General features: G+C 53.8%; 2 protein-coding genes across 2 annotated transcripts in view; both read right to left on the reverse strand.

Annotated features, from left to right (window-relative positions):
* The window catches only part of ACTL8 (actin like 8), a 66,576-nt gene extending 63,799 nt beyond the window's left edge, over positions 1 to 2,777 (reverse strand). The window contains exon 1 of the mRNA XM_077775796.1: positions 2,624 to 2,777. The gene's annotated coding sequence lies outside the window, so the exon portion shown is untranslated. The remainder of the gene's footprint in view (positions 1 to 2,623) is intronic.
* Positions 1 to 24,848, reverse strand: part of ARHGEF10L (Rho guanine nucleotide exchange factor 10 like) — a 206,112-nt gene that overhangs the window by 3,389 nt on the left and 177,875 nt on the right. The window contains exons 31-40 of the mRNA XM_077775561.1: positions 23,933 to 24,049; positions 20,053 to 20,122; positions 19,879 to 19,947; positions 19,555 to 19,689; positions 12,250 to 12,298; positions 11,928 to 12,121; positions 11,748 to 11,809; positions 11,262 to 11,315; positions 11,120 to 11,153; positions 8,965 to 9,104 (exon numbers count right to left, since the gene is read on the reverse strand). Coding sequence (XP_077631687.1) covers positions 8,965 to 9,104; positions 11,120 to 11,153; positions 11,262 to 11,315; positions 11,748 to 11,809; positions 11,928 to 12,121; positions 12,250 to 12,298; positions 19,555 to 19,689; positions 19,879 to 19,947; positions 20,053 to 20,122; positions 23,933 to 24,049 — 924 coding nt within the window. The remainder of the gene's footprint in view (positions 1 to 8,964; positions 9,105 to 11,119; positions 11,154 to 11,261; positions 11,316 to 11,747; positions 11,810 to 11,927; positions 12,122 to 12,249; positions 12,299 to 19,554; positions 19,690 to 19,878; positions 19,948 to 20,052; positions 20,123 to 23,932; positions 24,050 to 24,848) is intronic.

Here is a 24,848-nt window from a genome sequence, read left to right on the forward strand (position 1 = left end):
CGCGAGATCATGACCTAAGCGAAAGTCGGACGCTTAACCCACTAAGCCACCCAGGCGCCCCATCTTGGTAAGTCTTGAGGAAAATGCGCTTCCTCTCTCCAGATATGTGTCCCCACCAAGGTTATCACAAGGTTTTTGTTGGTTTGCTTGTTTGAGAGAGAGAGAGACTGTGTGCACCCAAGCGGGGGGCAGGGGGCAGAGAGAGAGGAGAGAGAGAATCTTAAGTAAGACTTCACGTCCAGCGTGGAGCCCAACACGGGGCTTGATCTCATGACTGCGAGATCATGACCAGAGAAAAAATCAAGAGTTGGATGCTTACTGGGGCGCCTGGGTGGCTCAGTCGGTTAAGCATCCATCTTCGGCTCAGGTCATGATTTTCCAGTTTGTGGGTTCAAGACCTGTGTCAGGCTCTGTGCTGACAGCTCACAGGAGCCTGCTTCGGATTCTGTGTCTCCCTCTCTCTCTGCCCCTCTCCCACTCACGCTCTGTCTTACTCTCAAAAAACAAAATAAAACATTAAGAAAATGTTTAAAGAGTTGGATGCTTACCTGATAGCCACCCAGGCACTCCTATCCCAGAATTTTATCTTATTAAGTTTATTTATTTTGAGAAAGACAGAGAGTATGTGTGTGTGTGCATGAGCAGGGGAAGGGCAGAGAAAGAATGGAGAGAGAATCCCAAGTAGGTACTGAGCTGTCAGCACAGACGCCAACACGGGGCTTGAACTCAAGAACTGCAAGATCATGACCTGAACTGAAATCAAGAGTCAGGCACTCAACTGCCTCAGCCACCCTGGCACTGTGTCCCAGGGTTTTTAAACAGGGGGTTAATAGCATCCTCAGACACAGGAGGGAAAGCCACCACCACCTGTAAGGGAGGCTTGGAGCCACTTGGGGTCTAAGATAGTCAGTTTCACCTGGGTCCGACCGATGTCCCCATTCCATGTTTGAGGACCCCTTTCTTCCCCAATCGATGCCCTAATTTTCACATGAGAAATCTGTCAAGATGTGAATTCAATTGTGGTTGTAATTCAGCAATACAGCACAATTATTTTATGCTTGATTTTCAGCAATACCAGCCCTGCAGCTGCGAAAATAAATAAATAAATAATAAAAATTAAAAAAAAAACACAAGAGCTCGGTAAAGGCTGCCATGAATGCTCTCCGGTTCTCAGACCGTGATGTGAGCCGAGCCAACGGACCTGGACTTCTCGTCTTCTCTCTGTAAGCTCAAGAGCCCTCAAAAGAATCAATCCCACCACCCCCCGCCCCCACGGTCCTTACAGCCATCACCACTGCCATTAACAGTCAAGTACAGCATCGCTCTGGCTCCCAAGGGATGTGCCTCCGTGGCACTTCACTCAGTCAACCGCGGGTGACAGCCTGGTTAATTGCGGGGCCACGCCATGCCTTGGGTTCTTAGCACCCCAGTTACCACTGGCCAGATGCTCGGCACCACGCTCAAGGCCAGAGAAAACCAGTCTAAAAATCTCATCTCTGCAGATCCATTCCCCACCCTCACCCCGTATCACTGCTGACGCCAGTTCCATACTGGTTTGGGTCTAATCAAGAAAAAGAAACAACGCGGGGCGCCTGGGTGGCTTAGTCGGTTAAGCGTCTGACTTTCGCTTAGGTCATGATCTTGCGGTTCGTGGGTTCGAGCCCCGCGTCGGGCTCTGTGCTGACTGCCAGCTCAGAGCCTGGAGCCTGTTTCAGTCTGTGACTCCCTCTCTCTCTGACCCTCCCCTGCTCACGCTGTCTCTCTCTCTCTCTCCTAGAAATAAATAAAACATTTTAAAAAAAGAAAAAAAAAGAAAAAAAAGAAAAAGAAACAACGCAGTAATTCCAACAGAGACAGTTCCGTATGAAGAATTATTAACTTCTAATAGGGGATTGAATGAGTGGGGCGATGGCTAATAAAGAATTATAATTGATGTAAGAATAGCAGCTAAAGGAACAGCCAAACCCACAGAGCTGAGACAGTCCACCCGAGGAAGAGACCCCACCCTGGGTGGAGATGGAGCCCCTAAGAATGCCACCCCCCAGGAGCATCCCCTCAGGAGCCTCAAGGATGATTTCCCCCACTCCACAAAGGTGAAATAAAGTCCCTGAGAAAAAGTCCCCAAGGGCTGAGGCAGAGTGCCCAAGAAAGACCTCCCCCCCAATTCAGGGGCTGAGACAGAGCCCCAAAGAGGAGCTTCCCCACGTCAGGCTAAGATAGAACCTCCCCAAAAAGACCCCCCCTCCCAGAGCTGAGGAAAAGCCCCCAAGGAAGAGCCCCCACCCACCTAGGACAGATGATATAGAGTCTCAAAGAGAATCCTAAGGCTGATACAGAGGCCCCCACAACAGATCCCCCACCGTGGGTCTGAGATAGCTGCCCCCCAAGGGGGGGAGAAACTCACACCCCAGGCTGAGGTAAGGCCCCCAAGAAAGAGTCCCCTCCCAAAGCTGAAAAATCTCCCAAGGAAAACTGAGGAAATGTCCCCTAAGACACACACACCCTCCAGAGCCACCACCCAGACTTTGTGCAACAGGGCGTGGCTCTGACCCACCACATGGCAAAAGCTCCGCCTGGTGCCATGCTGGTGGAACTTGCTAGAAATCCACCCTGGGGAACTTACCAGAAATCTTCCCTGGAGGATACCACAGAAGTCGCCTCTGGAGAGATACCCCACGTCAAAACTGCCAGAACTGCCTCCAAAGTGGTGCTGGGGGGGGCTGCGGGCGGCCGTGCACTGCAGGAGCTGGGGTCTGCACGAGCTGCAGGAGCCTGGGGGGCGCCCAGAACCAGGAAGCAGAGCCCTGTGCTGCCGCACGGGCTCCCCAGCGCCCTCTACTGACCAGGCTTAGCCGGCTTGCAGGGAAAAAATTTAAAGGGCCCAGATCCATTTCCACCAGGCCAGCAAGAAGGATGGGCTTGCAGCAGAGAAGACAATCATGTTATGATTAGCAGCACAAAATAGAATATTACTCAGCAATGAAAAAGAAGGAACTACAGATACATGGATTAATCTTAGAGATATTATGCTGAATGAAAGAAGCCAGCCTCAAAGCCAGCACATGCTGTACATTGCCATTTACATGAAATTGGACAACAGGCAAACTGATTTACTGGGACAGAAATTTAAAAACAGGGTGGGGAGGGAGGTGTTTTACTGGAAAGAGGCACACTGGGACTTTCTGGAGTAATGGGCATAATCTCCATTGTGAGTGGGACGGTGGTCACACAGGTGTAAACATTTGTAAAAACCCTTCAAACTGAATATTTAAGGTCTGTGCATCTCATGGCAGATAAATTACATCTCAGTTTTTAATAATTAGCCCCCATGGGGTGCCTGGCTGGCAGTTAAGCATTCAACTTCAGTTCAGGTCATGATTTCACAGCTCATGAGTTCGAGCCCTGTGTCCAGCTTTCTGTTGTTAGAGCCTGGAGCTTGCTTCGAATTCTCTCTCTGTCTCTCTCTCTCTCTCTCTCTGCCCCTCCCCCANTAGAAATAAATAAAAATATTTAAAAAAAAATTTTTTTAATTAGCTCCCAAATTTTTGGTTTCAAATCCATTTATTGTTAGGGGTACCTGGGTGGATCAGTCGGTTAAGCATCTGACTTCGCCTCAGGTCATGATCTCATAGTTTGTGAGTTTGAGCCCCACATGGGGCTCTGTGCTGACAGCTCAGAGCCTGGAGCCTGCTTCAGATTCTGTGTCTCCTTCTCTGCCCCTCCCCCATGCAACTCTGCCTCTCTCCCTCAAAAGTAAATAAGCATTAAAAAAATTTTTTTTTCAAATCTGCGTACTATGTTCCACACAGTAGGTAAACAAATACGTTTGAGTACATAAACACAGGCGTGAATCACACGCTCTTTGCTTACTTCACATGAAACAACTTGACGAGACCCCAAATCACTAAGCTGCAGTTCCCCCCCCCCCACCTTACCTGCGGCATCACTTTTGATAGTTATAGTTACCCGCAGTCAGGCACGGTCCAGAAGCAGATAACTTTCCTTCCGATTCACCGCCGGAAGGTCAGTATAGCCTGGCGCCATGTCCCACGCCTACGCCGTTCCCCTCCTTCCCCTCCTCACACGAGCATTTTGTCATCTCACGTCGCCACAAGAAGGGTGATTAAAAGGGGAAGGGGGGAAGAAAAAGGTACGGAGAGGGAGGGTGGGACGTAAACCATAAGAGACTCCTAAATACTGAGAATAAACTGAGGGTGGATGGGGGTGGGGGAGGGGAAAGTGGGTGACGGGCACTGAGGAGGGCACTTGTTGGGAGAAGCACTGGATGTTGTATGGAAGCCAATTTGACAATACATTACATTAAAATAAATGAATGAATGAATAAACGAATAAATAAATAAAAATTTGGAAAAGAAAAAAATAATAAAAAAAGAAAGGTGATTACAACACAATCAACTGTTTTGAGAGGGAGAAACCACATTCACATAACTTTTATGACAGTATATTGTTATTGCCCTATTTATTATTAGTTTTTGCTCATCTCTTATTGGGCCCGATTTATAAACCTTACCGTACATATGTATGGGATAGTTTGGTACTGTCCACAGTTTCAGGCATCCACTGGGTGCCTTGAGCCTTCCCGCCACTCTGGATAAGGGGGGACTACTATACTGGCCCACTTTTCTGGGTTCCCATAGCTCCCTGCTCTGCAGTTAGTAGTAGCTTTTATTTTACCGATGTTAGCTTCGGAGAGGCAAAAAATACTCCCAGAGTGGCCAGCGTGTCTGGAATGATCTGTGCCTGACCTTGTCTTCAATATTCTAATATTTGTAACAACCTATGGAGTAGTTACCTCTATCATGCCCATTTTACAGAAGAGGAAAACAAGGCAGTTTGTCTCTGTGTCTACATCCTTAACCATTTTGGAGTCAGACTGTCCTACGTTCAAATCCCAGGCCTTCCACTTGCTGACTGTGGGTCTTGGGCAAGGCAGCACATCCCTCAGAGACTTGCTCCACTCAGTCTCCAAAACAGGGGTGCTAATATGTTCCCCTTATTCTCTGAGGTGCAAGTGAGTTTACCCACACAGAATGTTGAGCACAGGGTCTGTCCCAGAGCAGGTGCTCACCGCAGTGAGTGAACAATGAATGTCACCAGTTCTAAGAATCAAAACACGTGTTTTCATGTTTGAACGTCCCTGAAATCAGCATATGTCATGCAATCAATGACACCTCAGCGCCTCTTCGGACAGTGCGAGTCCTGACACAGGTGTCAGAGCCTGTGCGAGAGCAACCCGGGGCAACACCACTCATACTGCTATCACTTCCACGTCCAAGGATCAAATAGCTCTCAATAAGAATAAAATTAAAATATGATGAGCCAAGAAAGCATTGTGTCACACTCTCTAGTTGACAGCTGCTTTTCCTTCTTAGAGGCACCTAAATTACCAGTGTGCCTTACAGTTGATGGTTTCTTAGATTTGATCAAATGCACCATGGTATTATCATCCCAGTCTGTCTTGCCTGCCGCAGACAATTGGATTATCGTACTGTATTCTTCCTGCCTCCCTGTGAGGCAGTCAGACAGCCGTGCCTTCGTCAGGTGACTGTAGGGCCTCCCACCAGCATAGAGCTCGGCCGGTAGCTCACTCTGACAGATCAGCAGCAGGACATGGTCCCGGTTCCAAAATGAAGCCTCAGGAGACATCATGAGTCTCTGCCCAGCCTTGGGAAGCAGACCCTGAGTTGCCACTCACACAAGGAGAGCAAGAGACAAGTATGGTCCATGTGCAGCCTGAAGTAGAGCCTCATCGCTGGGCAAGAGGAGTAATTTCTAGTAAACCACTGAGATTTGGGGAGTGCTACTTGTTATGTGGCATTGACATACTAGCAATAGCTAACTCATCCATTAAACTACGTGCGCTGTGAGGGCAAGGTCCATAGCTCATTTACCTCCATCTCCAGTTTCCAGATCGACCCCTGGACACAGTAGGGATAGAGGGCACTCAGAGAGACGCTCAGTGATGGGGGGAAAGGCAGCCTTGGGAGTCACAGAGACCTGGATTCAAATCTCAGCTCTGCCACTTTCTAAGCCTTGGTTTTCCCTCACCTGTGAAGTGGGGCTTCTAGATTATAGGAGCGATGGGAGGTGCAACAAAGGGGGTACAGGGGCTTCACTCAGTGCCCTGCTCTACTGGGCACTCGGGGCACACACCACTCTCCCTTCCTTAGTAGGTGCTTGTGAGCAAATGCATGACCGAGACCCCTGCAACCCGCCTCTGCGCTCCAGGACCCACCAGAAAACTCTCTTCCAGATGTTCTTGGCACATGGCTGGGAAGAGAGAAGGTCTGGCAGGAGCCAGGAGAGGCATTTGCCAAGCTGCTCCAGTGGTTCGCGCCCCCGCCAAGGCCCCTGCTACCAATCCTATTCCAACCTGCTTGGCATCCAGGTGCCCAAATGGTGCCAGGCTCAGGCTTGGCAGGCTTTGTGCTCCCCCAGGATTTTCTGCCCCAGTTATTCCCTGTGATAAAGGCAAGGGTGAGAAACATGAGGGGTGAAAGCGCTGCCCATCTGGTCCACGCAGGGGGCAGGGGTGGGCCAGCTCTCCTGGCAGAAGATCCCAGCCCTAGCGGCCCCCAGGCACAGGACACCTCTGGACCAGCGCACCTCAGGTCACCCACCATAGCCCACGTTCTGGGCCAGAGTGACCGGCAAGGAGGGCTGGATCCCTGCCCCGACTCTGTCACAGCCTGCTTGTGACCTGAGGCAGGTCCCTTACCCTCTGTTACCTCCATCTCTCCGGAGTGTCTCCAGTGAGTGCATCTGGTACGTCTCCTGATTCAGGTCACAGGCTCATGTGAGCCATGGACACCCTTGCAGGAGCCGTGTGTGTAGTAACATCTGTAGCCCAGGCGCTCGGGGCAGAGGACCCCAAAGGAGGCATCTCTTGGGCACTGAGGGCCCCGTGCTTCCGGAATTCTGGGGCTGGAGAGTCAGGGGCTCAACCCCCACCCAGACCCTCTCTGATATCACTGTACCAAAGAAGCCTCACATGACCGGGGAAACAAACCCCAGTGGATCTTCCCCCCAAACCTGTCTTTTTGTGGCCTCAGAGATACCCGGGATCCTGGCCTCCTCCATCCTGGCTCATTAACTATCCCTTTGTTGCCATGGTTTTTCTGTGCCTTCCTCAGATGGCAAGCCCAAAAGCAAGCAGCAAATCACATAAGCGGCCACTCTTGGGCTGAAGGGTCTACAGAGGTGACCTACACACACATACACACACGCGTGCATGCGCCCTTTACACACATGCCCATGTGCATGAATGCACATGTGTACACACATGCATGGACACATACATGTGTGCACACATGCATGAATGCACGTGTGAGTACACGCAACCCGCGTTGCGTATTTTAAAATACATGTACACGTGCATGTGTAACATGCATGCACACGTACACATGCACACAGATGTACACACACAGACATATGCACATGCACTGGTCCTGTGCCTCAGCCCTGCACCGCCCCGTGCATACCATGGCAGCTCTACCTCCCAGAAGCCCAGCAACCGTCACCGCTGCCATCACATTTTCTGCCCCTCCACCCTCTGACCCTGCTTTTTCTTTTGGACAAAGCCTTCAGTGCCCACCAAAGTCAGCAAGGCTTAGGGGGCACAAACGGTTAAACTGGGAGCCACAGGATCATAAACCTTGTCACACCCTTGCTATGTGACCTGGGGCATTGTCAGTGATATTATTTGTGCTGTCACTGTTTTGTCACATTTCACATGGCCTTCATCATGCATCAGGTACCATGCAGAGTGCTTACCTGAAGTTCATCCTCACAACAAACCTACAAGATCGATATCATTATCTCTGTGTGTTATGTATCCACTGATGGGTACCAGATCATTCCAAAACTCAGCAACTGAAAACGACAAACACTCGTTACCTTATGTAACCTCAGAGGGTCAGGAACCCAGGAGTGCCTAGCCAGATGGCTCCGGGTCTCCCACGAGGCTGCAGCAGGCTGTCAGGCAGGGCTGCCGTCTCATTATAAGGCCCGACTGGGGCTGGAGAATCCACTTCCGAGCTCATCCACGCGGTCGTTGGGAGGCCTCAGCTCCTCACTGGCTGGACCTCTCCATGGGCTGACATGGCACCTAACTTCCCCCAGAGCTGGTCATCAGACAGAGGGAGAGAGAAGAAGAGGAAGAGAGGACCCAAGACAGGAACTGCAGAATCTATTACAACCTAGTCTTCTTGCCTCACAAATGGACACCATCCCTTCTGCCATATTGTGTTGGTCACAGACTCCAAGCCCGGTAGAAGGTGGGTGGAGAGACCAATGAAGGTGTAAATGCCAGGAAGTGGGGATCACGGGAGGCCATCATGGAAACTGGCTATCACATCCCATTTTACAGATGAAGAAACTGAGACTCAGATGAAGTGACTTGCCTGAGGTCACACAGCCGGTAAGTGATGGAATAGACATTTGGAGGCAAGACTATCCAACTCCAGCATCTCTGCCCTTCATTCCATACCTTCTCCTCCTTCTGGCATCAAATGTTTCCCCGAAAGTTAGAGGTGTTAGAAGAAGTCAGCCTGGATTATCTCTAAGGGCTCGTCTATTTAGAAAGTTCAAAGGCTTCATTAGCAGAGCAGGACCTGAATCTGTCTCCTGACTTTCAACCACCAGGCTCTTGTCTACCTCAACATAGCAGCCTTGGGGCGCCTGGGGGGCTCAGTCGATTAAGCGTCCGACTTCGGCTCAGGTCATGATCTCACGATGTGTGGGTTCGAGCCCCACATCGGGCTCTGTGCTGACAGCTCAGAGCCTGGAGCCTGTTTCAGATTCTGTGTCTCCCTCTCTCTCTGCCCCTCCTCTACTCATGCTGTCTCTCTGTCTCTCTCAGAAATAAATAAAGCATTAAAAAAAACCCCCAAAAACATAGCAGCCTTCAAGCCCAGTCTCCAACCATTTCTGGGTCTCGGTTACCTCTTCTGGAGCACGAGAGGAAGGCAGGGCATAGAGAAGACTTAGCAATGGTGCGAAACACGATGCAGGTGAGGATGATGCTGATAATAAAGATGTTGATGCTGGTGGTAAAGCTGATGAGGATGACACGATGGCAGTGGCTGTGGCAGCAACGATGAGAAGTGATGCGTACTTGGAGCACTTCCTATGAGGCTAAGAACTTATATATTCACCACCTCTGCCATTCACACTGCAGTCACTTGATAGAACTTCAGAGCCTGTCTCACGCCCCCGCCCCAGGGGAAGGACATGCACAGCCGAGTCTGGGAAGTGTGCAAACCTCAAAGAGCGAGCACAGCCATCCAGAAGGGAAAAAATCCTGTTCTCGTCCCCACTTTGCAGGTGAGGAAGCTGAGAGTTGGTAGTCGTCCAGCCAACAGGAACAGAGCCAGAATAAAGGTCTCGATCTTCACCCTGGACTCTTCCCTCCTGCGCCTTGGGTTGGAGACTCCATCTGCCCCTGGGTGAAGAGAGGTCACAGCCTGAAAGCCTGGTCCCCTCACCTCCTCCATCAAGCCTGATGCATGGCCTCCTCCATCAGGCTGCCTCCTGCTGCTCACAGCCCCTCAGCCCCAGAGGGCTGTCAGGGGGCGTATCAAAGGCGAGGAAGCCTGCCTGGTGAACATTGACCTTGTTCCAAATTACTCCCCGGGAAGGACACTCAGAATCAGGAGACGGCATCCGGCATAACAGCACACAAACGGTTCAGAAAGAGGGGGAAAAATTAAGTCTTTGAAATAACATTAATCATGATAATGCTTTTGCTGGTTCCCTCCCTTGGTGTTTGTGGATGTTCTTTCCCAAGGAAGCCTTAACCCTGGAGGATCCGGGCTGTCCTGGATCTCCACGTTCTCTCCCTCCCTCAGCTCCCGGTACCATCTTTGCCAACTCCCTACCAGTCCCTCTGGGTCCAGATGTCCTCCAAGCCAAAGTCAGAATGCAGGGGTGAGGCAGGGAAAGTCACCAAAGGAAGCAGCTGGACTTAGAATGAGGGTGCCCCAGCTCATCGTGGTTCGCCTCGTTTTATGGCAGAAGGTCCGATGTCCCCGTCACTGCCTCTGCCCCAGGCTGACCACACGGAGAAGCCACCCTCCGGCTGATTCCTAGTAATTGTGCCTCCCACCTCCATTCACACGCGGAAGTGCTAATCCCAGAGACTGGGCTCTAAGGAGGCGAGTAAGTCTAAGCAAGTTCAGAAGTAGAGGGCCCTATGCGTATAGGGTGGGGGAAGAGACACCAGGCATGCCTGTGCACCCAGGAAAGGCCACGTGACTGCCCAGCAAGAAGGCGGCCATCTGCAGTCTCCGGAGGGAGACCTCAAGAGAGAAATCAGCCATGCTGGCACCTTGATCTTGGACTTCCAGCCTCCGGAACAGAGAGAAAATAAGTGGTACTGTGTCACAGCAGCCCGAGTGCACTAATACACACGGGGAAAAATATAATAGTAGCAAAAACCAGTGCAGTAAAACCTTGGATGGCGAGTAACCCGCTCTGAGAGTGTTCTGCAAGACAAGCACACATTTCTAATAAATTTTAACTTGATAAACGAGCCATGTTTTGCGATATGAGGAGTACGTGACGCCGAATGTCACGTGATCACCACTGAGCCAATGGTTCTCGAGATTCGCTTTGATACACAAGGACTTAGGATTACAAGCATGTTTCCGGAACAAACTGTGCTCGCAAAGCAAGGTTTCACCATACTTACACAACTCCGCCAGTGTTCCTGGCGCTGCTCTAAATCCCCGCCTGTGTTCACTTCATCTTCCCTGTGACCCCACGAAGTAGGTACCATTATCACCCCCATTTTATAGATAAGAAAACTGCAACACAGAGTCTCAGTAACTCTCCCCCAAAGACTCACAGCTAGAAAAAGTCAGCACTGGGATCTGAACGCCTTCGGACTTACTGCAAAGCTCGGGGCCTCCCTGCTATGTGAGGGAAATTGAAAAATTGCCTGATTTTCAAATGCCGGCTGCTAATTAAGGAAAAAATAATATTTATGGGCATGAACAAAAGTGTCTAACTCTCAGCTGCCAGCTTGTAATTGCTGCTCTCGGAGAATTTCAGCAAGTCAGAATGAAAATTCCGTCCACCACTGCCACCACTCAGCTACCTCTGCTCTCCAGCTCCAGTGCGGATCTTACGACCTAGGAAAGCAGGGAACGTTGGGGCCCAAGGGGAATTTGGAGACTGTGGCATCTCAGCCCTCCTTTCACAGCGGGCACTACTATGCTCAGAGAGGTTACATGGCTCACCGAGGTCACACAGCAAGCTAGTGATGGGGCCAGAGAGGACTGTTCCCTGGTCACCTGTCAAATCGAGGACAAAGGGGGGTATTGTGCGGCCTCATTCTGCTACTTGGTTTTCCCTACTCTGAGTACGGCTTTCTGTCCATTCGTCTGTCTGTCCATCCATCCGTCCATGTGTCCATCCATACATCCGTTCAGCCAGCCAGCTCACCCGGTGCAAGGCCTATCCTGCCTGTGGCCTCTCTGAAACCAGGGAGTTTCCCTTACCTGTTTTTGTATCCCCACCTGCCACACAGCCCTTGTGTTTCACGCAGCCTCACCCAAGTTAACCCCTTCCCAGCTGTTATCCTTGGCAAAGGCACCTCTCATCTCCAAGCCTCAGTTTCTCCGTCTATAAAACTGAGGGCATATCAGCACCTATTTCGCAGCGTCGTGGGCTCATGACAGGTTTACAGCTGCACCCACCAGCTGCCGGGAGGGGCGGGCACCCACCCAGCTCCCCACTGCTGGCCCTGCGCTCTCCGTGGGATGGGACAGGTAGCCGGGAAGCCTCGCTGGGGGACAGGGGAGAGGGGCTGCGGGGCTGCAGTGGATCATAGAGAAAGGAGTGCAGAGGGGCGCCTGGGTGGCTTAGTCGGTTAAGCGTCTGACTTTNGACCAGAGATTCGGCACCGCAGGACAGAGAGGGACAGGGGTCGGCCTGTCTGCAAGCCCAGCCGGTCCATCCCGGACATGGAGGAAAACAGAGGCGCGAGGGCTGATGCCCAGCCTCGGTGTCCCTGCCGGAACTGCACAGGCTCTGGGAGGGCCACTGGGCCAGCTTCTAGAACCACGCAGAACTGCGCCCGCTTCCCCATCACCAGCTCCTGTGGAAAATCGACAGTGATAGCTGAACTTCTGCTCCGTTGTTGATATTGGTTTTTAATTACACCTCTTTTTTTTTTTTTTTTTTTTAACTCAGGGACCAAATTGGATCCAGCCAACCTGAAATCACTCTGTGGCGTGACATGGTGATGCGGAACACCGGGCCATCTGCTCTCGGGCTGCGGGGGAAAGAGAAGCAAGAAGAGACCGGAGGGGAGGCGGGGCTGGAGGCCACTGCTCAGTGTTCCTGCCTCTCACGCTGTCCATGGAGAAAGCCCTTCCCTGGGCATCTTTGATACCTTCCTTCTTCCTGCAACTACCTCTTAGCCCCTCCTGGGCACCGGGCCCTGGCTGGGCAGCAGAGATACAGCTGAGAACAAGCTGGTCCAGTTTCTTGTCCAAGGAGTTTGCCATCTGACTTACTCATTGAGACTCTCAAGATTCTACAGGACGGTAGGCCTGGGGGGTGGGAAACGGACTGTTCATAGCCAGGGATTTCTCCAGACCTATCAGCCCCAGATTTAGTGCATGATTATGTTAATGTCCCCAAATTACATCTTATCAAAGGAATAAAAGCGGAGTCCTACAGGCATTCTGCAAGATCTCATGTGATCTTTAGGGTGTTAACACTATACCCATTTCACAGATGAGAAAACTGAGGCTCAAATGGGACAAAAGTTGCCTATGGTGAGGAAGTGACAAAGCTGGAACTTGAACCCAGACCCGAATGATCCCCAAACCTGTTCTCATCACCACCAGGCTGCTCCACCTGTCACAGAAAACTGTGGCGTCCCGGGTCCTTCCCCGCACCTGAATTAGACCTGAGCATGATCCCAGAACGCCGAGGACTGGGAATGAGTGAGTGAGGGCCAAGCTGTGTGTTGGCGACAGCAGGGATCGGTGGGCACAAGTCTGGCCCAACTCCAATGTGGGGCTACTCATCTCGCCCGGTGGCACTTTGTCCTATGCTCCCTTCTCCATCCTATCACTGCTGGGAAAGGACGTTTTCTCCTCCGTGGAACCGAGGCCGAAGAAAGTCGGTGTTTGGGGACTGGTCTCCTGTCTCAGGGCACAGACAGCATTAGGATCTACAAGGGGACTCAGGCTCCCTGCACCCCGCCCCCCCCAGGGAGCTCGGGTGCCTTGGGGGACCATGGGGACCCTGCTCATGCCCGGACTTCCCTCTCCCTCTTTGTACCCTGTTTCTTCCATTTTTTGGTGTATCTTTGCTCAAGGCGAAGGGTGGGGGAGGGTTAGGAGCTCTTTCCCCTGTATTTGAGGGGTTTTCTTAATGAACACCTTTTTTTTAAGTTTATTTAGAGAGAGAGAGGGAGAGAGAGAGAGCACAAGTGGGGGAGGGGCAGAGAGGAAGAGAGATAGAACCCCAAGCAGACTCCCTGCTGTCAGCTCACGGCCGGATGTAGGGCTGGAACTCGTGAACTGTGAGATCGTGACTTGAGCTAAGATCAAGAGAAGGTTTTTCTGGAAAGGACGTTCCTGCTGCTCCAGGGGTGAGCACATCAGCCACGTCCCAGCGTCCTTGTCTGGGAGAACCCCTTGTAGCAGCCAACGAATCAGCTCCCTGTATGTCTCCGGATTCCTTCCCCCGCTGCCAGGAAGACCACCGTCAGGGCTGTGGAGGGGTCCCCACTGCACTGCTGGGCCAGGGTCTCCCTAGCGACCCCAGACCTCCCACTGGCCAGACGGAGCTGGCTGCCTGCCCCTCGGGTCCCCTCTACCCACTGGCTCTTCCTCCCTCAGCCTGGAGCACGGCACACACCGCCAAGGACCGCACGCAGTTCCCCAAGAAGGAACATTCCAGAAAGAAAGGTCCACTGGTCCACTTCCTATCTCCCTGAATTCATCTGTCGGCCGCCATCTTCAGTTTTCTTTTCAACACGAGTCAACCTGGGACTCAAAATATAACAAACTTGGTAAATATGGGCTGCACGAGATGACCTTTAAAGAGACCACAGCATTAGGATAAAAACACATAGACACTAAACTGTGCAGAGTGTTGGTTTTTGAGAAGGAGGAGGGTTACCAACAGCTTTCACCTTCTAATATATATAAATGTTCACTGTAAGTAAACACGACGTCCCTAATCAGGAAAATGAAATAGAGCTGTTTCAAAAACAGACAAGGACAAGAAACCCCTCAGTTTGACAACTGAGTAGGTCTAGGAGAGAAGTCAAGACACCAGGGCCAAATCCAGCTCACCACCTATTTTTATAAATAAAGTTTTATTGGAACACAACTACATCCATTCATTTACATACTGTCTAAGGCCGCGTTAGCCCTACAACCTTAGAGTTGAGTAGCTGGGACAGAAATTGTACAGCCTGCAGAAACAAAAATGTTTACTATTTGGTTCCTTCCAAAAAAAAAAAAAAAAGGTCTGCCCTGGTCTAGAAAAACAGAACTTTGTGAAGGAAAAATTAGCGTCCAGTGCCAAGGCAGGCGTCTAACACACGTCCAGGCTGGTAATGCGGGCATCACAGAGCACTGGATCTTTCAGGATTCAGAGGCCATTCAGTCCATCCTCTGCCTCCTCCCCCCATAGATGAGTCTTCTGCGCTCTGACCAATCACCTAGGGAGAGCAGTACCACAGTCGCCCTCTGACAAATAAGTCCTTCCGTAAGTCTAACCTAAATCTTGCACCCCTTAATCCTCCGGCCACACAGCTCAGGCCCTGGGCTCAACCCTGGGCACTTGATTGCGTTTCCCATTGTTATTGGCTGAGTCTTGGATCTTGCTCCAAGCCCTATGGAGCCAGCAAGCCCTCCGCTATCAGGAGGGAGATGGTGCTCTGGACAGCCAGCCCTGCCCCTCCCCTTCCTAGGCTGCAGGCCCTGGGGACCTGCAGAAGCAGGGGCAGGGGCTGACCAGGGGAGCCACACCAGCACTAAGAGAGAGCCGATGGCTTTGGAAGCAATTGTTACCACTTCTGGAAGAAAGATGACTTTAGCGTTGCACAGACACCCATCCAGACCCGTTCCGAGGGGGTAAATGAAACCACGAAAGCATCTGGGCTGATTTATCTCAGCCAGAGGAAGCCAGAGAAATTCATTTCCCCCTCTAAACGATCTGCTCCGGGTCCTAAATATTCAATAATTTCCTAGCTGGGAAATAGATTTCCTCCCCTTCCCCACGGCAGCCAGTTTGCATTCTTATGCACGCCATCATCGAGGTATTAAGGGGCACACTTTATAGCAGGCTCTGGGCCGCAGCCCCTAACCCTTCAGGGAGACTTAGGAGCCTGTCAAGACCTCAGATCCTCTTTCCCACCCACCCCCCGACCCCCACACTGGGTCAGNCTGGCCGCCCAGACCTGGAGTCTGGTGAGGGCTCAGAGCCCCTGAATTGTCCATTTGCTTGTCTGTCTTTCCCACCGGGGGGGGGGACTTTGAGGGCAAGGATGGTCTCAAGTCCCTCCCTATATTCTCTTATACCTGCGGAGGGCAGTAGTTAGGGGAATGAATGAATGGATAGATGAATGAATGACAAAAGAATAGAAGGGTAGATGGATGGCACTTTGAATGGTGTTCACTGGAGTCCTTAAGGAAAGGACTGTGGTTTATTTATCTCCCTATCTCGGTGCCGGAAACATTGTAAGCAGCCAATAAATGTTCAGTGAATTAATGTAGCAGCGGATGAGCCAGCATCACTGCCCTAACCACACCAGAGGGCTGGGCTTCCTGGCCCCCCCACGAGGGGAACTTGCTCAATGGGGACTCTGACCCTTGAGTAGCCCCCACCCCCTTCAGGCCTGAACAGAGGGGTAGAGTCAGGACTCTCCAGTCTGCTCTTCAGGCCCTGGCCAAGGAGGGAGATTTGCACCCACTGGCAGAGGAAGGGAAACAAATGAGTTTGGGGCTTGGACGATGCTCATCCAGGAAAGGGGTGCAGCCAGAGAGGGGAAGTCCAACAGTGCGAGATGCTTCCCAGTGTCCTAACGGGGTCAGGGGTCCAAACTGTGCCTGGAGGGATGGAGACAGGCAGGCAGAGAATGGAAAGAGAACCGCAGAAAGAAGGGGTCAAGAATAAGAAGCAGAGACGAGGCGTAAATAAAAAAGGGAAACAAAAGCAAAGAAGGAACAGAAGGGGACATGCATGAAACAGAAGGGGCTCCCAGACCCACCACCCAGGGACTGGCCCCTGGGAAGACCCGCTGTCGTCTTGGCTGGGGGCAGAGGGATTCACTGGATGGCCCCGAGGCGCCCACAGTCCAGAAGCTGAACCAAGGTGTCTGCCAAGAGAAGATGGAACCCAGGAAACAGCTTGACCTCCCTTCTTGGCTAGGTTTTGGAGAATCCACCCAGAGGGTGTGCTGGCAGCCTCCCCCACCGCCCCTGTGCTCATCCCTGACCCCAGTGTCCTTGTGCCCAGCCCTGACTCCACCACCCCATGCCCAGCCCTGACCCCACCATTCCTGTACCCTGACCCCAAGTCCCTGTGCCCTGACCCCAGCGCCCCGTGCCCTGACCCCACTGTCCCTGTTCCCTGACCCCAGTGCCCCTGTGCCCTGACCCCACTGTCCCTGTTCCCTGACCCCAGTGCCCCTGTGCCCTGACCCCACCGTCCCTGTGCCCTGACCCCAGTGCCCCTGTGCCCAGCCCTGACCCCAGCTCCCTTGTGCCCAGCCCTGACTCCACCACCCCGTGCCCAGCCCTGACCCCACCATCCCTGTGCCCTGACCCCAGTGCCCTTGTGCCCAGATCCCACCACCCCTGTGCCCAGCCCTGACCCAGCCCAATCTTTAGGTCCCATCACTTTGCCAGCTGTCCGTGTAAATAAAGAGACACTCGGGTGCCGGGGCAGCCTCGGACCACACTTTGCAACATCGATGCTATGAACTAGGACATGAGCTTCATGAAGGCAGGGATCTTGGTCTATTTCATCCACAACGGTATGTATGCCCCAGAACCTAAGCAGTGCTCTCAGTAGGTGCCAAATACATGTCTACTGAATATGGGTGGATGAATGACCAGGCCCCGTAGCAGTGCCAGATCCAGGAAAAGCCAGCCCAGGAGCTCCATGAGGAAGGTGGCTCCCGGTGGGAGCTGAGCCCAAGGATCTCCCCCAAAGGACCAGAGTGTGCCTTTGTCTCCCCCATCTCAGAACAGTGAGCGGAATGTGGCTGCTGCTTACTCCCTTTCCCCCCGTGCTTGTCTGAGACTGGCAGTCCTCAGCTCTTATCCATACGCTAGAGTCCCATAGAGAACTTTTTATATTACCTGCCCCAGCCCAGATCTGTGAAATCAATTTCTCCGAGTGGGGCCCTGGGCCTCGGCAGCAGTTTAAAATCTCCGTAGGTCATTCCAAGATGCCGCCGGAGTCGAGGACCTGGAGCACCTAAATTCTGGGACCCTGGTGTTCACAATGTGGTCCCTGGACCAGTGACAGCCGTGTCGCCGGGAACTTGTTAGAAAGGTAGATTCTTGGGCCTTGCCCCAGACCTGCCGAGTCTGAAACTCCAGAGCGGGCCCGGTTGTGCGCTCTAAGAAGCAATTCCAGTGATGACGCTACGGCTCGGGTGATATGGTCATGCTCTGAAGTACATCTCCAAAACCCCTCCAGGGAGGAGGTGACTCACGGGGACCCCAGCAGGCCTGCAATGAGCTCCCAGGAAAGCCAGGTCGCTGAGAGCCTGGGGGTGAGAAAGGGCTATTCCTGGGGTACCGACAACACAGGGAATTAATACTCCGGGAGACTTAACGCTTCCTGAACAGCGGTGTTCTTGGATGGCTAACACCGCTGCATTCACAGTCCCGGAGATCGGGGTTCCGGTGACCTTGAGATGTCAGTACTCCCAGGACACTAGCTTTCCGGAGTGCCAACAATCCAGCGTCCACAGGATACCAGCAGGATTGGGACAGGCATCTCCTGGGATGGGATTCCAGTCCCCCTTCCCTATCAGGTCTGGCAGCCCATCATTTATTTCCAGGATACTTCTCTCTACTTCCTGTGGGATTCCTCTCCATCTTTCCTTTCCCATTTGCCAATGGGGCCTGTTCCACAGGTCTTTCCTTGAGGTCCTGAGACTTGGGAAGAGGGAGGCAAGCATTCTGCAGGCTCCAACGCACTCCCTCCTTTGGCCCCAAGTCTTCGACAGGCTCCCGATGCAGGAGAGGAGGCGTGTGTGATGGCCTGCTGAAACTGACTACAAAATCCTGCCTGTCCACCTTATCCATGATGATCCCATCAGAATGCCGGCTTCCTGGAGGTGGGGGAGTGGGGGGAGTGTCCATCTCACTGTGGGTGGGGAGGGGGGAGGGGAACCCTTCAGTGTAAAGGCACAGTCTCTAACTGGCTAGACCCATGGGCAGAGGCGGGCGGGGGGGGGGGGGGGAGGGGAACCCTTCAGTGTAAAGGCACAGTCTCTAACTGGCTAGACCCATGGGCAGAGGCGGGCGGGGGGGGGGGGGGGAGGGGAACCCTTCAGTGTAAAGGCACAGTCTCTAACTGGCTAGACCCATGGGCAGAGGCGGGCGGGGGGGGGGGGGGGAGGGGAACCCTTCAGTGTAAAGGCACAGTCTCTAACTGGCTAGACCCATGGGCAGAGGCGGGCGGGGGGGGGGGAGGAGGCAAGAAGCAGGAAGCCAGCAGTGGGATGGGAGTTACACACCCACCAGCCAGGGAGGACCCAGAGGTCGCAGCAGGAAGGAGGGCCACCTGGCATCACCTCTTGGGTTCCTGCCCAGGAAGCTGGAAACTCCTGCTTCTGGCCCTGTCCCCGATGCTGTGTGATTCTGGAAACTGCTTGTCGCTGGGCTTCAGCGACCACGAAGAACAGAGAGAGACTGGATTGCTTCCGAGGGCCCTTTCCATCCCATCCGTTCCATCGAATCCAGCCATCTGCCATCATTCAACAAAAGGAATGTGACCATCTTAACGACGGAACAACTGAGCCCCAAAGAGGTGATGGGGCTTGTCTCTGATGCATCAGAGACAAAGGGGAGAGTCAGAGCCCTGGGACCCCGGCCCTCCAGGGAGCCAGCACCACACAGGAAAGTAGGGCCTGGAGCTCTCTCTCTCTGTGTGACCTGGACAAATTACTCCCCCCATCTCTGATCCTCTCGAAGGAGTCTCATATGAAGATCAAATAGAATCAGCAGCACAAACGCTTATATGACCCCGCCATCGGCCCCGGGCCTGGGATACACACGTACACAGATAGACTCACTTACTTCCTCTCCATCAACTCATGACGTATGTGCTACATCCAGTTCACAGAGGAGGACGTGGACCCCACAAAGTCAAATCCCCTGTCCACAGATACTGGCTTCGAGTGGCAGAGTCAGGACGCCACAGGTCGGTCTGACTCTGGACCCCACGCTCTGAGCTGCATTGAGCCCCCCCGTGTTACAGGATCTGGGTGTCTTTCCTCCCTTTAGCATCAGGGCCAGTCAGGTCCCTTTCATCCAAACCCACCTCTCACCAGAGTAGACCCTCATGGCCTCCACGGCGGGAGAGAAAATGAACCAGCCACCAGAGAGGATCCTGGGTGTTTCCACTTTGTCCTTCGCTCGTGATGTGCTGCCCCAGGTCCATCGCAGGCCCCGGGCTCTGCAGGCAGGAGCCCACCATCCAGCAGTGGCAGTGGCCGGGATCTTACAACCACCACCCTAAACAAGGCTGAACAGAGCGCCATCCCTTCCAAGGCAACATGGTCGGTCCCCGCACACGAGGACAGGGGACTGCACCCAATGACCCCTGGAGCCGATCCAGCCCTGAGATTTCAGCCCAGCATCTCACAGGAAGTTTCTGAAGGGAAGGCCCAGCCTCGGGAAATCCCAGACGGCCGTCAGGCCCTGGCAGCGGCAGCTGGGGACGGAGATGGGAGGCAGCCAGCAAGTGAGATCACTGTGTCTTCTTGTCTAAGAGGGAAAATCTGAGAGCTGCGTGCAGCCTGATAGAGGCTTCTCTCACCCNTGTTTCTGAAGGGAAGGCCCAGCCTCGGGAAATCCCAGACGGCCGTGGCAGGCCCTGGCAGCGGCAGCTGGGGACGGAGATGGGAGGCAGCCAGCAAGTGAGATCACTGTGTCTTCTTGTCTAAGAGGGAAAATCTGAGAGCTGCGTGCAGCCTGATAGAGGCTTCTCTCACCCTGGGCCAGAGGCACTGTGGCCCCACAGTTGGCTGGAGCAAGAGAAAGTCATTAATTAGCCAGTTGAGCCCTATTCAGTGGTTCTTATCCTTAATTGCAATCAAGCGGGCAGGAGGCCGCACGAAGCAGAGCAGGGAGGGAGACTCCCACAGCACCCGAATGGCCCTGGCAAGGCAGGCAGCGGAGGACAGGGGGCTTTGAGGGTGTCCCCTGACCCTTGGTGGGTGTGGGGAGGGCGGGTGAGCTTATGACCCAGCTGAGTCAGGTCCTCATTATGCAAATGCATCCAGCATCAGATAAATGGGGTTCCGGCCCCAGCTCTGCCCCCTGGACAAGCTTCCACATCAGCCTCAGCCTCCATGCCTTCACCCAAAGGGGGGTCATAATAACCCATCTCAATGGCCATGGGGAGATGAAATGAGATAATCCACTGGAATCACCAAGTGCAGCACCGCCCTGCTCCCAGGGTCAATAAGTGAGTGCCTGCAATATTTCTGAGTCAAGAACAAAATGAAAGGTACCGTATTTTTAAATAACCGCCTCCACAGAATGCCCATTTGATGGTTCTGAAGGGAGGCTGGTGCCTTTAAGACAGGAATCGATCCGGCCCTCGGCCAGGCCAAGAAAGAATATCAATCCTTGGGCACATTAGGAGTGGGATTGATGGGGAGCCCAGAGGTGTGATGAACGAAGGCCAGAGGGACCCGGCCCTGACCCCGGCTGGGTCCCCAAGGACTATTCACTGCAGGGGGTTCAGGAGAGGTATCTATAGGACCGTGAGCCTTGAACAATGACTCCTGGGCCTTTTCCCAAAGAACCTGGGATGGGAGCCCCACACACACACACACACACACACACACACACACACACTCACACTCACAAACCCATGCCCACGGACAGGTGCAGGCTAGGGACTGGCAGTTCCCAAACCCATTGGGGTTACGCTAGTATTTACAGAGCACCTACTGTGTGCCAGGCCCTGGAGCCATGAGGGGAATGCGCCCCCAGATGCCCATGGTCCAGCCAAGGAGATGGGGACTAGGCATCACTGCCCAGCCACAAACGCTCTGGGAGAAGCCAGCCCAGGGCCTGCAGGGGCCCAGAGGAGGGGCACGGCCCAGGCTAAGGGCCAGGCGGAGCCCTGGAGGTGGGCACCAGGCAGGAAGGGAGGGAGGGAAATGTCCCAAAGGAAGCAGCATGAGAAAGGGCCAGCAGGGAGGAGCAGGGTGTGCGTGCAGGGACCAGCAGCAGCCCTTCGGGGACAAGCGGGAGCCCCCCGAACCCCCCACCATGTTCTCTTGTGAGCAATGAGGCAGCGTAGAAGGTACTTTAAGTCAGTTCTAGACCTTGTGTCCATCTCCAGAGGGGAGAGCAGGTAAGGCAGGCTCCAGGGCGGCAGTGACCAACCCCAGATTCCCTAGGGCCCAGGGCCCAGCCCTCAGGAAGCCACACGACGTTTGCTGGGAGCCCACGGAGCAGAGCACCACCCTGGGCCCCCAACACTCTCTCCACAGCCAACCCTCATCCACAGGACTTGTGCATATGAAAGGGAGGCTCAGCCAGACTCTTACCCAGGGCGGCTGTGTGACTGTGAGCCCAGAGGCTCTCTCTACCTCTGCTCTCATCCCCCTCCATCCCCTTGGCTTTGCCTACAGAAAGGAGGAGGAAGAAGGGGAGGGAGAGAGTGAAGGAGATGGACTTAATCCACGAAGTGCCAACTATGGGCCAGAAGCTACACTGCCTTTCTCTGCGGACTCCTAGAAAATTCCTCTTTCTCGAATTGGCCATGTGACCTTGGGCAAGTCATGTCCCCCATCTGGGCTTCTCGGTCCCCACTGCAAAGTGCCATGGGTTGGTACTGCTGGCCTTAGAGAGTTCATCCAGTGCTAGTATTGTAGGGAGTCTAAAGAGCCCGCTTCCTGGCTCCTGGCTTACCAGGCTGTGTGACCTCAGGCAAGTCCCCGACCCTCTGGGCCTCATGTGCCTCTGCAGAAGGACAGTAACTCTCCCCAGGCCGCAAGCGGTGGATGTGCAATGAGATGGTGGGTGCAAAGCACACAGAGGGTCCCCCCAGCCCCAGCCAGTGGCTCTGCCCGGGCCGGGGTGGGGGTGTGTGGGGGGGAGGCAGGGGGAGGGGGAGCCGAGGCTGCGGAGAAGGAGGGGGCGGCAGAAACGCACACAGGCGCCGGCTGTTTGTTCAGCCATTCTGTTTGGAATGAATCTCCTTTTATCCCTGCTAGCGAAGTCTCCAGCGCCGGGCTGCTTGTCCAAAGTGAGTGTCTACAGTAGCTCCGGCCCCCATTTATCACGCAGCGTTTGATGGAATATTCCTCCTTGAGGAATTGCGCTCCCAGACACGACTCACGCTCTGCCAGGGTCTTTGAAACTGAACAGCAGGGTCTTTAAAGGGACAGGAGAGGCGCGCTGCATCCCAATATGCGGCTTTTGAACGCGTCAACATTAATAGAGGTCACTGTTCCAGGGAGCGTGAGGCCCTTCCCGAGAATAAATCAACAGCTAGTGCCTCTGGCCGGCCGTTCCGTTTTGCTCACGTTTCCTCTTTGATCGTCTGCTGCTGCTGGCGGTTAGAGGGGTGCAGGGTGGGGGGCGGGGGGAGGCAGGCATGTCTGCACCCGCTTTCCTGGGCCTTGCAGGGAGAATCCTGTCTGGAAGAGGCCAGAGAGGTCATCTGTCACACCTGTTCCTTCCTCCGCAGCTTGGGAGGATCTCAGAGTTTCAGTCCAGGACGCCAGCGAGCCTTACAGGGGTTTTACCAGGAGTCAGGCGTCGGGCTCAGGGGTCTCTGTGCGTCCCTTCTTTCATCCTTACAGCTGTCTGGGGAAACTGAGGCCCAGAGATGTTAAGGTCTTTGCCCAAATTCCCACAGCTGGTAGGGTACTTACCCCAAACCAACGTCCGACCTTAACTACCAATCAGGTACCTTAACTACCACTGCAGGTCAGAAGGGCCTTTGGGGTGAAAAATGCAATTAACTGGGACTTCCTGACCTGCAAACCCACTGGGTGTGGTCCCTTGTGGCCTCCTTCTATTTCAGAGAGGAGGGGCAGAAGGCTGGGGCCCACCTGAGCACCAACTACCTGCCCTGGTCCAGCCTCCTAGAGAAAGGCTGCTACGGTATGAAGCCCAGAGGCAGCTGGGCTCCAAGACCACACCCTGGGCTTTGCAACCAGACAGTTCCAGTTCGAATCCCTGCTCTGCCGTGTCCTAGCTGTGTGGCCTTGAGCAAGTGACTTGACCTCTCTGAGCCTCAGTATGAAAACAGAGCCCCTCCAGCGAGGCGCCTGCACAGTTATGGGAAGGGGGCTAGCATCTGTGTGACAGGGGCCCCTCCCCTGCCCCAGGCCCCCCGACTCTTTTCCCTGCACTTCACTGTCTGCTGTAAGGCTGACACAGAGAGGCTCGCCCTGCGCTGGTCCGGCCTCACTTCAAACTCTTGACAAATGCTCAGATGTATGATGCTTTATGTTTCTGTCGTTTCTCAGTTACTGATTGCTTTATCGATATTGCTGCTTATGTGAGTTCCGTGATTTATCTCGTTCTGACCCCCTCCTCCCTGTGTGGCCCTGGGCGAGTCATTCATCCTCTGGGTCACGGAACACGGGAGCTGGAGGGAGGGGCCTCAGAGACCATCAATCCAGGCCTTTCACCGTATCTGTAAGAATCGCAGCAACCACCCAACCCACCTCCCAGCGCATGGTGCGCCAGCGCCCCTCCCCCCACCCAGGACCACGGCTCCCCTCGTTCCTGCTCATACTCCTGTCCCTCCTGCACCGAATCTGGGGTAGGCCATGTGACTCGTTCTGGCGGCGGGACACAAACAAGCCGGAGCAGGCAGAAGCGCCATCTATAGGTGCTTGCCCTTTGGGGCTTTTCTCTTGGAATACCCCCTCCTGGAAGGCTACCTTGAGACCCCTGGGCTGAGAGGAAACCCAGGCTATGGAGAAGAACCTAGAAACCCCAGCACAGAACCTCCACTGAGCTCCCAGCCGGCACCACCTGCCAACCACGTGAGTGGAGCCATCCCAGACGCCCCAGGCGGGACAGCAAGCCCACCGCCGGCTGCAGCCGCAGGAGGGACACGGGCAGCAGCCGTGACCTGCTCATCTCAGCTCGCCAGGGACTTTTCGGGTTTGAACACGGAGAAGTCCCGTTCCCGGGAACCTGTGCCCTGCCTCAGTCACCCTACCAGGAACAGACCGAACAGAAAAAACCATCAACTCACAGTGTCAAGAGGCACAGTAAACAATTGTTTTAACCTCTAAGTTGGGGGTGTTTGGTGAAGTAGCAGCAGATAACTGAAGCAGGGCCCTCGTGTGTGCCAAGCCCCCAATGTAAGTTCAGCCTTTGATGCAAGTTCTAATCTTCACAAACGTCCTTTTGAGATGGTCTCACGGAAAGAACCTGAGGAACAGACAAGTCAAGTGCAGGTTCAGGATCAGGGGTTAAGTAGTGAAGAATCCTGTGATGAATAACAATGCAAAGATTTTAAAAGGATGGGAAGGGGGAGAGAAAAGGGAGGGGATGGAGGAGAGGGAAGAGAAAAGTGAGGGAAGAGAAAAGGGAAGGGAGGGGAGGGGAGGGGAGGGAAAAGGGAGGGGG

Source organism: Crocuta crocuta, unplaced genomic scaffold (assembly GCF_008692635.1).
Source record: "Crocuta crocuta isolate KB4526 unplaced genomic scaffold, BGI_CrCroc_1.0 scaffold127, whole genome shotgun sequence".
In the NCBI taxonomy this organism is placed as follows: domain Eukaryota; kingdom Metazoa; phylum Chordata; class Mammalia; order Carnivora; family Hyaenidae; genus Crocuta; species Crocuta crocuta.